The sequence below is a fragment of the Sinocyclocheilus grahami genome, unplaced genomic scaffold (assembly GCF_001515645.1).
Source record: "Sinocyclocheilus grahami isolate Dianchi unplaced genomic scaffold, SAMN03320097.WGS_v1.1 scaffold441.1, whole genome shotgun sequence".
Classification (NCBI taxonomy): Eukaryota; Metazoa; Chordata; class Actinopteri; order Cypriniformes; family Cyprinidae; genus Sinocyclocheilus; species Sinocyclocheilus grahami.
This window is the reverse complement of record NW_015505620.1, coordinates 791,658-807,456: the sequence shown is the minus strand read 5'-3', so window position 1 is coordinate 807,456 and position 15,799 is coordinate 791,658. Positions and strand designations below refer to the sequence as shown.

At 37.7% G+C, this 15,799-nt stretch overlaps 1 protein-coding gene across 2 annotated transcripts in view; it reads left to right on the top strand.

Annotated features, from left to right (window-relative positions):
* Positions 1 to 15,799, top strand: part of LOC107552115 (uncharacterized) — a 30,024-nt gene that overhangs the window by 5,446 nt on the left and 8,779 nt on the right. The window contains exons 2-5 of one of the 2 annotated variants that reach the window (XR_001604835.1): positions 5,960 to 6,108; positions 6,528 to 6,833; positions 9,645 to 10,091; positions 12,708 to 12,711. Coding sequence is in view for 1 of the 2 variants with exons in the window: in XM_016233938.1 (XP_016089424.1) it covers positions 6,054 to 6,108; positions 6,528 to 6,833; positions 9,645 to 10,027 (744 nt within the window). In the remaining variant the exon portion in view is untranslated. Of the gene's footprint in view, positions 1 to 5,959; positions 6,109 to 6,527; positions 6,834 to 9,644; positions 10,367 to 12,707; positions 12,712 to 15,799 lie in introns of those variants that run through there. The other variant, XM_016233938.1, reaches the window with a different exon arrangement.

Here is a 15,799-nt window from a genome sequence, read left to right as displayed (position 1 = left end):
CTAGCCGTACAGCGCTGGGATGTGTTGACAACCCGTTCAGTCTGTACTTCACTTCGCGACGTGTGAGGGCTCGCACTCTTCAGAGACAATCACAGAATATGACAGAGCTTGTGTTTAAAAGCGAAACACACCGGAATGAATAATTAACTGAAAACTCAACGCGAGTCTCTGTTCTCTCTGCAATCTCTGATGTAATCAGCCTGGTTTCCTTAATATTAGCGCTGTTTTGGACGCCAAATATATATATATATATATATATATATATATATATATATATATATATATATACAGTATATACAGTATACAATAAAAACAAAGGACACTTTTGTTCTGACCAGACAACCTGTCTTCATCCAATCTGGATTAAACTAGATTAGATTAGGTTTGGTTTAGTTTAGTTTAGATTAGTTTAGTTCTGCTCAGTTTCGGTTTTAATTGTTAAAAATGCAGCTTTGTTTTCTTTGTGTTATTCAGAGTTTTTGGTTGCATAGATACAATGCTGCCTACTTCAGGACACTATATTAAAAAATGCATGGCATAATTTAGCATATATAAGATGCATAATGTGCCAACACTATCAGAAAAGCTTAATACTGAAGTTCACCTTGGATGATTTGTCAAATTCTTTGGGTCAGAAAAATGTCTTTACAATTAATTTACATTATGCATTACTCACATTAATGATAAAATAGTAGTTCTTAATAGTCCTCTGGGAGGTATGAAAAATAGTAGCTACTGATTATCTAATAGTGCACTACTTCATTCAACTATTACTTTTATTATTGCTATTACTTAATAATTTGTAAATCAGAGTTTCCTTTTTGGTTAATAGTAGCTACTAGAATGTCCTAGTTATTCATTAATGTCAGAATAGTTTTCGAAAGTGCTATCCATAATCTTAACAAACACAGACAACACATCAATAAAAAGCTGAAGCTGGCATGACAACCGAGCTGCTCGTAACCGCTCAGCACAAAGACCAATCATCTGAGTTGTAAATGTCATTTGACTAATTACCCATAAGAATGCACCTGAACGTCCTTCACTAAAGCAACTCTGGCCCAGTCCCAAATTGCACACTTAATGCCAATTACCACTACAGGGGCCATGCTAACCCGCTATTCCTAATGGATAAAATAAAGTCCCATCCTACATTCTGTTATTTTTCTAGCTGTAAATCACTTTGAAATATAGTAAAACGGTATAGTAAAAATATAGTATAGAAAGTTATAAATTTTATAATGTGATTTATTCTGCGTATCTATGTAATTTTGAGTTGCTGACTTGTAAAAACACACATCTTTACTGTATTCTGAAAATGTTATAAACCATTACAGAAGAGAACAGTCATCTTATGGAATCCATTTTCTATACATTCTTTCAAACTCCCTGGAAATTCAGCTTTGTTTTAAGATTTACAGATGCCAAAGTATACATACAGTTAGGGCTGCACGATTGTCATGCGCATTTTGATAGTAATGTTGGTTCTGTAATCAGCAAGAAATCATCATCACGTGCTCTCAGATGGAGCAGAATTTACTACACATAGCCGTAGTTCACAGACAAGTTACGCAAAAATTTGCGATAAAATCGCGATTTTATTGCGGTGAAAATTATAATAATAAGAACTCAGATAAACCGTATATTGCCGTAGTATTGCCGTGTGTTTATTAGTCACATTGAATCAATGGAAAGCAGTTGAATCTTCTGTTTATTCAGCTGCAGCGATAGGCATTTTCTGGATTTCTTCTGCGAGGTGTATTTGGAGTTTCAGCGCGAGAGCGCCCTCTGGCCTTTGGATGGAGATTTACTGCTGATCACAGAACCGTGCTTCACTGAAAGATACTCATGACAATCGAAGCTTCTGTCGAATCGCGATCTCGATTCCATTTCGATTTATCGTGCAGCCCTACATAAAGTGTCAATTTAATAGACTTTTTCAACTCAATCATGCAAACTATCATTTGACGTCCACCAGAAGCTCCAGTACCATCAGCAGACTTTAAGGCTTATGAAAGAAGTGACTGTCTTCACCTCACAGTGACTCGCATAAAGAATATTTCTCAAAGTTTTGATGGTCTTGTCGTTTGCCTCAGTGCTTTCTGCTCACATAGAGAATGAACTGAAAACATCCACTTATATCTGCACCTGTGGACACATATAGTTGCAATCCATAGGCCCGATACCCTTAGGCTCTCACAAAACATTTACATTCATGAACTTGGCGTATGCGTTTTTCCAGAGTAAAATAAAATAAAATAATGCCATACTTTATCAGCATGTGTGTTCCCATGAGTGTGGGATTTCGTAGGCTGCAAGGGATTCATTAATGCTGCCTTCAAATCAGGATGTTATGTAACACTAGATTCAGACATGCCTTGATGTCCTCCTACTTCAGCATTTTTCAGGTTTTGGACAGAGCCAAGAGCATCAAAGACAGAACTTCAAAATAAAAGCTAACAAAAAACAATCTAACAAACCCAGCATTGTTAGAAGGATACCAAACAGACTCAACAGCATGAAGCAAGATAACCCAGGTTCCCTGTCGATACTTCACTCGTACTGCGTCTTGCTAAAGACACTATGGGGAAAAGCCTTTTTTCACCTGAACTGAAGCCTTTTTCAATCACGCAGTGAAACTGCACGGCCATTGGTTTGTGCAGTGTATTAAAAACAGTGCTGCACGAGCCTATGGCGACAAAGCCCACCAGAATGGGCGGGGCCATCTGGCTATATAAGCGGGCGTTCGCCACAGGATTCTCAGATTTCTTCTCCTTCAGCAACGACTCTACACTCTACGCTGATCCCGAAGCCTGCTAGGCATTGACACGCCACGCAGCTGGACTGAGACCTCTCTGCTCGGCTGATACGCTTTCTTTGCCACCTCAGCGTCACAGCAGTTCAGGACCTGTTCCCCTTCCACCATCCAGCGATTCTAAAAGAGCTTACTACAAGAGCTAGGCGTTGTTGCAAATGCCACGCCGTTACTGCGGCTCATGCAGGGGTGACCTGCATGCCGATGACGGCCACACTGAGTGCGTTTCCTGCTTGAGAAAATTCCACGCGGAAGCCGCACTCACGGGAACTGATTGTTCTCACTGAGAGAACTTCAGTCTCGCTTCTCTATGCTCGCGGATCGCTTTCTTTTCAGAGAGCGACTCCGCCCCTCGCGGCCTCCCGTTTTAAGCGGGGCAGAGGACTCGAGCATCTGGCTGCGAGTGAGCTCATGTCGGCCCAGATCCCACATGCCTCACCCTCGCCTCAGAGAGAGGTTTCACCCGTCCTCTTCTCCCAGCCTGACCAGCGTCCCTCTGCCAGCGCGAGTGATCTGGTCTCGTTTTGGGGTAGTGAAGACGAGCTGGCCGATGACAGCCTCGGACGCAGAGGAGCTGTTGAGCTCGGTTACCGCCCCCTTGCCGTCATCCGCACCGCCAAAGCCGGGATGGATGCTGAACTTCTCCGTATCCTCTCAAAAGCGGTTGAAGAGCCCTCAAATTCTCTACCCTTAACCGTGGCTTGTGTACTGCAAACACATACCAGCTTCATCACTGTGTCTGTCACGCGACTCTATTCCCCTTTCGGGATCTGTCTTTACATTTATTTTGAAAGATGAAGCTCGCGATTATGGTAAGGGGCGTTACATTTCCGACGAGTGCTTGCGGTGTTCGGCCAATCACAATGCACTGGGTCAGCTGGCCAATCAGAGCAGACTGCGCTTGTCGGAAGGAGGGGCTTTGTAGAAAACGAAGCGTTTGAGAGAGGCGGGGCATAGAGGACCTACAATAATGTACAGTATTTGAAAAATAATGTGTTTTTTGAATATTAAAGCATGTCAACATATTCTGTTACACCAAATACACAAAATAATGATCTTTAAAAAAAGCATCATATGATCCCTTTAACTCTTGAAGGGGAGGTCTAATGCTTTTTCATGCATTCTGACTTATCTACTCTGTTAATGATTTGGATTCTCATGCTAAACATGGCCAAAGTCTCAAAAAAAGAGTTGGACGTATGATGCTGTATTTCTGTGCCAAAGATACAGGGTTCAAATAAGTTTCGGAAAGTTTTTTCCAGCATAGCCCTGTATGACGTCATAAAGGGTGGAATTCCTTATATGGGCACTTTCGCCCGGAAGAGTGCGTGCACATCAACCAGAGCGAGAGCAAGAGCAGCCCATCAACGTGCTTCATTCGTTAATTCTTTAGCCATAGTTAATTTAAGTCAATAAAGTTTTTGTCCCTGTTTTATTTATGTCGATGTCATAGCTTGCAGACGATCGCTACACAAAAGTTTGCATGCTCGTGACTCTTTAGCTCCACCCACCTCCAGAACACCTCCAGGAGCTCGACTGTTAGAGAGAAGCGTAAAGCTGTATCTGTCTTTTTATAAATCTGATCAAACTAAAGACTCTTTGGAGATATGAAGGATGCAGTACTACTCTATAGGTACTAAAGATTAACATGAGATTGGCAGAAACTGTGTGTGTTATGTCCCCTTTGAAATTAAGCTGATGATTTTCAAAAATAATAATAATAAACAGCAATCAATTGAGGAACTTAATGTTTTCAGAGAGTCTATGAATCTGGTCAGAGATGAAGTTTTTCAGAGCATTTTCTGACTGAGACTGAGGTGCTAAAATGACTGTATCCAATAGTTTTTTGTTAAGTGTTGATAGTGTGTTTCTTTTTGACTTGAGTGAACCTCTGTACTATGAGTGCAAGCCCAATTCTCCCTCTATCCTGTGAAGACAGATGTCTCAGGGAGATCCCTTTGAGAGATTAGTTGCATAATGATTAATTAAATGTTCTTTGCCTCTATGAAGCAAAGAGGCAAAAAATGAACCCCTAGGGACATTCTGACATCATTCAAGTAAAAAGACACTTTATACAGTCATATTGATACATGTTCCAGTTCTGTATAAAATTTCAAACTGAATGCAACACTAAATGTCAAAACATTGTATCAAGGCTCTTCAGCCACTCCTCAGTTTTATGTCCTGCATTGCCCCAGCATGCCAATACAGCACAGGTCTGTCTGAAATATGTGGTAACACTTTAGGGAGCACTATTCACTATTAACTAGCTGCTTACTAGAATGCACATTACTAGCATTTTGGCTGTTTATTAGCACTTTTAAAACACATAATGCCTTACCATATTATAGATCCCTTAACCCTATCCCATGCTTAAACATTAACTACTACTACAACTACCTTACTATCAACAAACAGTAATTTAGGAGTTTATTTAGGGATTGTTTAATAGTTAATAGTGAATATGTATTCCCTACTCTAAAGAGTTACCTTTTCTTAAAACATCTGCCAAAGTAATATTGAAAACATGTCAACTCAAAAGCCAAGACTTTCTTGGACCTGCTGTCGAGTTTCTGTTTTGAGTTTCTCAATTCATTACACAAGAGGGAGGACAATACATTTCCTGGGAAAGTGTACTTTTGCCTTTCGCACAAAAAGTAAAAAATCATATTGTTGTAAATGCAGTAACATTCCAGATATGAGCAAACGCAAGAAGGTGTTGGCTGTTTGAGAGAATTTCTTGATAAGAGAAATGATGTGTACTTTTGAAATCTTGAAATCCCCATTAAGCCAAAGAGAGATAGTCTAACATTGTTTAGTATAAGAAGATCCAAGACTTTCTTGGACCTGCTGTCGAGTTTCTGTTTTGAGTTTCTCAATTCATTACACAAGAGGGAGGACAATACATTTCCTGGGAAAGTGTACTTTTGCCTTTCGCACAAAAAGTAAAAAATCAATGCAAATGCAAATGTAAATGCAGTAACATTCCAGATATGAGCAAACGCAAGAAGGTGTTGGCTGTTTGAGAGAATTTCTTGATAAGAGAAATGATGTGTACTTTTGAAATCTTGAAATCCCCATTAAGCCAAAGAGAGATAGTCTAACATTGTTTAGTATAAGAAGATAAAAAAGAGGGAGGAAGAGTGTAGCCCGAGAACACTTTCTTCCTCACTTTCACAACCACTTTCTTCTTCCACACATCTAACAACTTCCAGCACTATTCTGAAAGGGGGGAAAGATGTTCATCATTATGTCATTTTTAATTATCGTCCTGTCATCAGACTACAGCAAAGGTAAGTGTAACGAACAGTTTTGCGTTTTTACCACATACACTGTCTTTTAAAGTCTTGAATGTCTTTGATTTCCCCTGCCTTTAACCCACAAAATGAAGTTTTAGAGTTTTAAAAGGATTTTGATTTTGTATCCCATTCTATGTCATATGCTTAGCATACACTCAGCAAAAAAAGAAACATCCTCTCACATCCAAATTTCTTAACATGTGTAAATAACACGTGCAATAATTGTTTATGGTTCATTGAACAAGCATGGAAAATATAGTTTAAACCCTTAGAGATCTGTAAAGCATATTTGGACTTTACGAAATTAGCTTTAAAACACAGTATGCAAAAAAAAAAAAAATTCTTTTTTTTGCTTAGTTTGTATGCATAGAAATGTGTCAGCATATGCTAATATTGCTTTCTGATGCATGCAGGTGAAATACAGCTGCGTGCTTTCCAACACCAGACAGTGAATTGCAATGAGAGGATTGTCTTACAATGCAATATCAGCTCATCAACGCCATTGAACATTGTTAAAGTATACTGGAAAAAAACAGAAGAGAAAGATTTTGAATGTGATCCAACATCCAGCAATAGACCACCAGGATTTGAGTGCAACTACACAGGAGAAGCACTGACATTAACCATCTCAAATCCTACACCAGCAAACAAGGGCTCGTATTTTTGTTGTATAAAGACGGACTCTGGACATGGAGCAAAAGAAATCAATCTATCTGTAGGTCAGTGCATTAACCCGTTTAGCAGTCCAAAGTTGTATGCATCAAGCATATTTTATTGGATAAATGAAGGCAGCGGCTATTTGCAATTAGATGCTATTTACACTAAGTAAAAAAATAGCATATTTTCTTAGCGATAAATGCTATTTACACTAAGTGCAAATAGCAATGGATTTTATTTACACTAAGTGAAAATAGCAGTATTTTTAACAATATGCTATTTACACTAAGTGCAAATAGCGATAGATTCTATTTGCACTATGTTAAAATAGCAGGATTTTCTGCTATGTATTCTACTTGTTGCAAATAGTGGCAATTATCTGCACCTCAGTATTATAGTACACTATAAAACAGTATGCAGTAATAACGTATTGAGTGTAAATTATCATTTTAATTCAAATTATTAAATGGATGCCATCTTATTGGGACAATAAAGCTACCATAACCCTACCCCAGGGGTCTGCAAACTTCAACGTCAAAAAAGACATTTTGGCCCCTTTCCCAATATTTGATCCCCAAATAAAGATAACACGGCATATAGCTAAAGTGTTATATTCAGTTATGTTACAGGGCAGGGGAGTAGCAATCATTTCAGAAGTGAGGGGGACAGAAATGTCAAATGTAATAATAATAATAATAATAGGCCTAATAATATGTATGTGTGTATGTCTAATTGACAAAAAATAAACTTTATCTCTTTTACTTGGCTAAGAAATAAAATACACTGCTGGACAATAACCAATCATTTGTCTTCTATAATATTTTTGATATATTTTACTAATGACAATTTTATGGTTATGATTGTATAATCAGTATAATAGTTTATATACTACAAACACGTTTTCCATTTTTATCACAGAATAAGGCAGAAAATATATTTTATAGCTTCTGTACTGTAATTAATGCTATGTCAATCATTCATATAAAAGACTTGAAAAACACACATAAACCATATATTGTCGCAATCGTTTATTGTCTTCACGTTTCATCAGTGAAGGTTAATGCTTGTTATTCAGCTTAGCTACAGCGATAGCGGGATGCCTTTGTCCATATTAGGGATTTCCTGGCGTCAAAAGTTACTTCTATCATATGAGTCCGTTTTGGACTTTCTGTACGAGAGCGCCCTCCGGCTTCGAGTATGAATGAAACATACAGCGCATGAGAGTGTTCAGCGCTCCGTGATGTTCACATCCTTTTGGATAAGAATAAAACGTATCCAAAACAACGTGACTATATTGTCTCTTTTAATTGAAATCTAGATTTATTCACATTGGCCGCTGAAAACTTCTACGTGAACACACTTGCCCGAGAAAAATGCATGGGAAAAGTTTAGGTTTTATTAAAAGTTCGGGGGGACACCACCCCCGCTTATTGTACACCCATGCTACAGGAGCCACCGCAGAGGGATGAAAGAGCCGCATGCGCCTCGGGAGCCGCGGGTTGCCGACCCCTGCCCTACCTGATACTGTATTTTCAACTTTTTGATTATTTCCTTCATTTTTATTGAAAATAAATGCCTTTCTGATGTGATGTGAGATTTGAAAAGGGAGAAAATAAAGTTCGGTAAAAGGCGGATTCGAACCCGGGTCGATAGTGTCAAAAAGACTATGGTACGCGCTTTACGAACTTCGCCACTGAAGCTGATGATTGTTGGCCGTCTTTTATGTTGTTGACCAGCCCTATCACACGTTTGTGGGTGGAGCTAGTGTAAATGGCCTCTGCCAACAAGGCGGGTTATTTGCACTTAGTGTAAATAGACACTCCGATAAAGGGAATCAACACATAGAAAACACTGCATTTATGTGAGAAATTGTTTTTATTTTATTATTTTTTTTGGTTCAGCTAAACAAATAATAAGTAAAAAATTTAATAAATAATAATAATAACAATAATAAATAACATTTGCACATTGTATTACACAACTTAACTGTCTTTTACAAATATCATAAATCTATGTTTGAATAACAAATATCCTAAAATATTTTGTGAGCTATTCCATATAAAATTTGAATTGCACATAATAAAATATTATTAAACAAAAAGAAACTTAAGTGTTCTTAAAGAGATATAATTTTAATGTTCTTAACACTCAAGTACATTAAACTTTGTGCATTTAAAATAATTAGGTTGTAATAATGTTTTGTGCTTGGAAGAAGTACTAAAGCACATGTAGAGTATGTGATTATAATTTTAACGGTAGTGTGTTTAATATTATATTTACTATATTTTAAATGTACTAAATTCTCACTACAAATGTATATTTACATTGCAAATATTTTTAAGTACATGACCTGCAAGTTTAAATAGAAATTAAATTATTAGAAATTTTAGTTAAGCATAAATACTTGTCATAGCATTCGGTAGTACTAACCATATTTAAAAGACAAAAGCAAATATGAAATTACATATTAAGATGTACTTATGTGGATAAAAAAAATCATATATATATATTTTTTTTATTTATTTATTTATTTTTGTTAATAATATTTAATAATTGTTTGTGCAAGTCTATCTTAATTTTCTTTTTCTAACATTTTTAGCATTTAATTAAAATTGTTCTAAAAGTATTGTTCAATAATTCTTTATTACGACATCTGGTTACACTATCCTGCCATTTTTGATGCCAGAAAGATAGCCAGATATCATGCAAATATCAAAAATATCAGAAGGCATCTTACTTAAAATCATGCATTCAAGTCATTGTATGAATTGCATAATTAAAATATCTTTGGATAAATGTATAGATCTGCACACAAATACTGAGCATCACATCACTAACTCTTTTACCTTGTGTTTGTAACTGTATTTACGCAGGACAATGCACCGGAGAATTCTCCCACCAGATGGCTGAACCCAAACAAATGCAGTGTAGCTTCAATGGTGTGTACCCAGAAGGCATGATAAACTGGTTTCATTATGACAAGAACCTGACTTCCAGCTCTACAGTCACAAGCCTGGTGAACTCTGATGGAACGTTCAACATCACAAGTGTCCTAAACATCCAGGATGATCAAGAGAGATATAAATGCTCACTGTGGTCACTCAAACACGGACAGTACCTTAAAGATCAAGAGTTTGAAGTGCCAGTTCATGCTGATTCCAGGCCCATTAGCAGGATCAGCACACAACATCGTTTATCATGGACTCTTATCCTTCTTAGCCTAATGTTGTGTTTGAGAGCCTGTTTGTCTCTATGATCTTTACATGTCAACTCAACCCCAACTATCACAAGACCTGATGACATAACCACAGATCTGGTGGGTTTTAATAAATGGAATTTGCCAAATAAACTGACCATCTAATCAATATAGTGGTAGAGCGTTTGCCTGCCGTGTGGTAGATCTGGATCTGATTAAAGACCAGGGAATATAAATCTGAGTTTTACCTGAAGACATGGCCACAGGATATAGCAGTGAACTGACATTTGACCCAGCTTCTCTTTTACTGAGTTATGACTGGATTCATTTAAGAAAATGCGCTGACATGAAAAACCCAAACTATTTCAAACAGCATTTTGCAAATGTATTTATTCCCATTCTTTATGCAAAATAATGTATGACCTCAAATGAATTGAAAGACTACATTGAATATAAAAATGATGAAAAGCTTAGTTATTTTAGTATAATTGAGACACTCATAATTTTTATTAAATCTTTTTTATATAGTTTTTATTAATATAGTCTATATAGTTTTTATTTTAAAGTTATTTTAATACACCAAAGTAAAATACATAATATGTATGTTAATTCAAATAACAAAAAAAAAAACGCTTTCAAATGTTTTTTTTATGATTGAGTTGCCTATGTGCACTTAAGATTTGTTCCATTTTTTCTTTAAAATGCCGCTAATAAAATTATTATTGTTTATGCTCTTAAATTTTTTTTGCCTTGCACTATTCTGCATGTTGTAAATAATTGTCCATAATGTTGGAGAGTACAGACTGATTTTGTCTTATTCACAAAAGATTTGTTTAACTGCTACTGCACTACACACAGAACAAGAGCACCTTCTTTCCCCACTTCACAAGCCACTACAAAGATTTCCATCTGAAATCACATACGTACTCTAATACCTGGTTTAGGTGAAGCCCCAGCAAGCTCAAAGCTGTCTGAAATGAATGTGAAATCCTGCTATGACAAAACTGCAACCAGTGAAACAAGACAAACTGAAAAATGACTTGAACACGGTTTATACATGTGCACTAATTAAATCGGACTATTCTAATCTTCATGGGATTTTCACTAATCCGGTTATGCAAATATTCATATGAAACAGTCCAGAAGTTTCATGCACTTCTACTTGCATCCACTAGAAGTCGTACTCACACTACACTAAATACATCACTGGGTCTGACATAGTGGTTCTCAAATGGTTTTGCACAAAGATGCAGATTTTACATTGGAAATCAAGCGATGAACCAACATAGTGCCCAAATTATTATTCATATTGATTCTGATGTCAAAAACAAAAAACATATGAGAAGGGGTTTCTCCTCACAATACTGATACAAGTATTTCCTTCTGTACATTTTAATCAGTCTGCATGGGGAAATAAAGCCCAATGTGCTAGATATTGCACAAGCTCGCATAAAACGTAACTGAACTCTTTTGTACATTTTAAATGTATATGAATTTAACTCGAGCTGCTATGCAAAAAATGGTACAAGACAAGCAAAGACCTTTTTTTTACCTTGAAATATCAGTTTTAAAATCAGTCTGATGGTAAACTGACTACTAATGAGACTAATAGCTTCTGTTTCCTTCCCATGCTTCATCCCAACATCTGTTCAGTAAAGGTGCTTTCACACCTGCCTCATTTAGTTCGGTTGAATCGCACTAGAGTTCGCTGTCCCTCTTGGAGCGGTTCATTTGGGCAGGTGTGAATGCAGCAGTCACACTCGGGAGCGCACCAAAAGCGGACCAAAAAACGGTTTGTTTGTGGTGAGAATGTGATCTGACCTCGAACAGATACAACTGCAAAAAGTACTGCGCGTTTTTGGACTAAATCAGCTGCCATAGTCAGCAGCGCTGTGCATTATGGGATAAGGATAAGTGTTTGTTGACCGTTTGCACTTTAGCAACATAGCCCCATAGCAGCTCACAGACAAACTTGGAGTTGTGAGGAGGTGCGGAGCCTCATAGAAATTTGGTTTGATGAATGTATGAAGAAAGCGGCATGTTAATTCTGACCAATCGAAAAGCAGTCTACGAAATACGTTTAGAGACACATCTGACCTACGAGTGATGTGGATGTTGTCACGTGACTGCATTTTGGTTTCAACTGGTTCGGACCAGAGCAACACTAGCTTTCTATTTTTTCTATTCTATCTACTTGTTTTTCTTTGTGTGTGGGAAGAACGAGTCGTCTCGGGGAGTGATTCGTTCAGTCGCGCATGCGCAACATCATATAGGTTATGTACTGGAATTAGTCAAGTAGTTCGCCTGGTTCGAGTCGTTTTTCCGAGTCGTTCGTTCATCACGTGACAGCCCCATAAGCTTAAACCAATGCAGTCTGAGCCAGAAAGAGACTTAATAATAATAACCAACTCTTTATTACCTTTGTTACAACATTCAATGTTATGGAAAAGAACCATAATGACAGAAATTCACACATTTATAAACTTTCATCACGTGACAGCCCCATAAGCTTTAACCAATGCAGTCTGAGCCGGAAAGAGAATTGATTAGTTCATCTCTCGAGTCTTCGGGTTTGAGTCGTTCATTCATCACATGACAGCCCCATAAGCCCAAACCCGAAGACTTGTCAGACTGTTTGTAGTGTGATCAACGTTTGCGTAAGTAGTAGACATATTAGGGAAGTAACACGTAACATTTTAATTATATTTTGCTAAAATGAACGAAATGACTCGAAAAAAAGATTCGTTCATTTTGCTGAACGAGACTCAAAGGTCCGAGTCGGTAAAATGATCCGAACTTCCCATCACTAACGTCCTGCTCCAGTCGTGCTTGCGAATCAGTCTCTTGTCGATCAGCCACTTCAACCGTTTCATCATCAGACTCCAGGTTGAATTGGTAAGGTACAATCGATACCATCTTTTCTATGTAATGACAAGTCTCCAGGGCTGTCATTCCGTCATGGCAACAGGCGTTTCGTTTCCGACATGCGCTGTACGTACTAGACCAATCCAGAGCCGATCTCTCTACGGCTCTGGACCAATCACAAAGGACTGCACCATCTGACCAATCACAGCAGTGAGGGCTCACAGAGAGGAGGGGTTTAGAGAGACTGATACTTTGAACTGCTTCGCACGAGTCGTTTACGAATCATTTAGAAATTAGGTACAATTAAATCTATTTTTTGAGAAAACTAACGTGTTTTTTTTTTACCATGCATGCATGTAAACCTGTTTTAGGAGACTCAAACAATATTAGCAACCTTAAAAATGGCATAATAGAGGCACTTTAATTCAATTTAATTACGACAATGAATTTCACTCACTTAACTCTAGGGGGCACCAAAGGCATGAAAATACACAAAACTTCATGTGGGGGGCTTTAATAAAATCTGCCAATGAAACAAGACAAAATAAAATAATTGTATCTTTCTTTTGGAATATTTTGAAGTTTTTGCTGTTAAGGCTATAAATCAGGGGTCACCAAACTCGGTCCTGGAGGGCCGGTGTCCTGCAGAGTTTAGCTCCAACTTGCCTCAACACACCTGCCTGGAAGTTTCAAGTATATCTAATAAGACTTTGATTAGCTGGTTCAGGTGTGTTTGATTAGGGTTGGAGCTAAACTCTGCAGGTTTGCGACCCTCCAGGACTGAGTTTGGTGACTCCTGCTACAAAGGATGAAGAGAGTTGGGTCAAATATATTCTTATTCATTAAAACAGGTAAAAAATATGTTAATATTGTGAAAATAGGTATTTTCGAGCTGCTCAGCAGTGAGTTTCAAGGATTGTTTTCAAAGCCCAGTATCACAGTCACACACCTGAGCTTCTGCCGCCAGAGCCACTGTTGCCATGGTGAGCTCAGGTTTACAATGCTTCTCGCTCGCAAGGAAACATTTCTGAATGCCTGCTACATAACAACAGCTGATTAGCTCGAGTAATTTGATTCGAGTGATTGCACTCGAATTAGCCAAAGATGCATTTGAAAAATCTGCAGTGCATCGTCTGCTGCAAAATATTATTTAACAAGAACAACCAACACAGTCTGATGGCTAGTTGTAAATATCTAATGATTGCAATTTCTTTTGTACATGTTTGAAAATGTGCTGCTGGGCTTCTCACACCTATACTCGGAATAAATGTCAGTCCATTCAGCCTGTACACCCAGAAGACAACCCCAGACGTGAGTCGTACACGTGAAAAACTGGTAGGTATTATGTCAGTTTTGCATATAAAACAAAACACATAAATGTCTTAGCAGCTAAAAGCAGAGAAAAATTAATTGCACTCAGTCCGCTGGAGGGCTCTGCCTCTGTCATTCGATTCCAAGAAGTACAGCTCACATAGCATTTTTTTTCTGACCCTTCCCCGGTCCACACAACAGTGATTGATTAACTGGTCAGAGCTGCATCATAATGTCTCAGCAAAGGTCTGTGCAATTTAATGCAATTACCATTTACTTTAATTCAAGCAAATCTGAGTCATCTCAGTGTTCTTATAGAAAATATGGCCTTTAAAGGCCATGAAACCTCAAATTATCAATGTTCTATTGTTAGTCTCTTTATATTATTAAGTCTGAGCAGTTAATGTTAATAACTTCAATGTTTGATTTTAATGGCATTTAGATTTACTTTTGCACAATAAGTAACTCTGTTACTATTACAAAGTCCTTTATGCTCACCCAGGCTGCATTTATTTGATTAAATACAGTAAAAACAATAATAGTGTGAAAATAAATTCAAAATAACTACTGTTTTCGACTGAAATGTATTTTAAAATGTAATTTATTCCTGTGATGAATTTTCAGCATCATTACTCCAGTCTTCAGTGTCACATGATCCTTCAGAAATCATTCTAATATGCTGATTTGCTGCTCAAGAAACATTACAGATTATTATCAGTGTCGAAAAGAGTTGTGCTGCTTCATATTTTTGTAGAAACAGTGATGAATTTTTTTTTCAGGATTCTTTTATGAATAGAATTAAAGTTCAGAAGAACTGCATTTATCTGAAATAGAAATATTTTGTAACATTATATATGACTTTAATATCACTTTTGACTAATTTATTGTGTCCTTGCAGAATATTAATGTTCATCTGTCTGGATGATATGTAGTTCACTATGGAGTTTTAGGGGTTAAATTGCCTGTATTTGTATTGAAATCAATCATGTGTAAATAGAAAGGCTATTATACTCTGTTTACCCAACTGCATAAGGTGGTAAAGTCAACACCACCAGCAAAGCAAACGCTCTTTAAGGATAGTGGTGAGCAACTAAGTGTTGGGGGTTGTTTAAGCAACATCCCATCATTAAATCCACAGCTTGCATCTATTATTATTCTGAGGAAACACCCCTCTGTTGCACACATCCATCCTCTCTCTAAGAGCCCAGATGAATAGTGTCGTGAGAAGTTCAGTGGATGAGCTCTGAATGATTCACGACACATTCAGTGGGAACAATGCAAGATGCCCATATTGAAAACGCTTGAGACTGGAGAAATTAAACAAAAACCCATGTATGAGTCCTGTATATTAATCAATATACATTAAAAGAATGGATGTGTGCTCAGCGTGTAATGCACATAGATTTTAATTTGCAGTCGAGAACTGCTGGGCCGAACTTTGTCGGTGTCCCTCATGTTGACCAGACACAACCAGAGGTGACGCTCCTGGACCACAAGTATGGACATCGCACGACCCAGAGAACTCGCGGTGACCTTCGTCGCTCGGAGCGCTAGAGAAGTTGTAGTTTGGAGCTCTTTTAGAACTTCCGGACCTTGACCACCCTCATGCAGGTCCCTCAGTGCTTTAGCCTGAAGAACCTGCAGTAACGCCGTAGC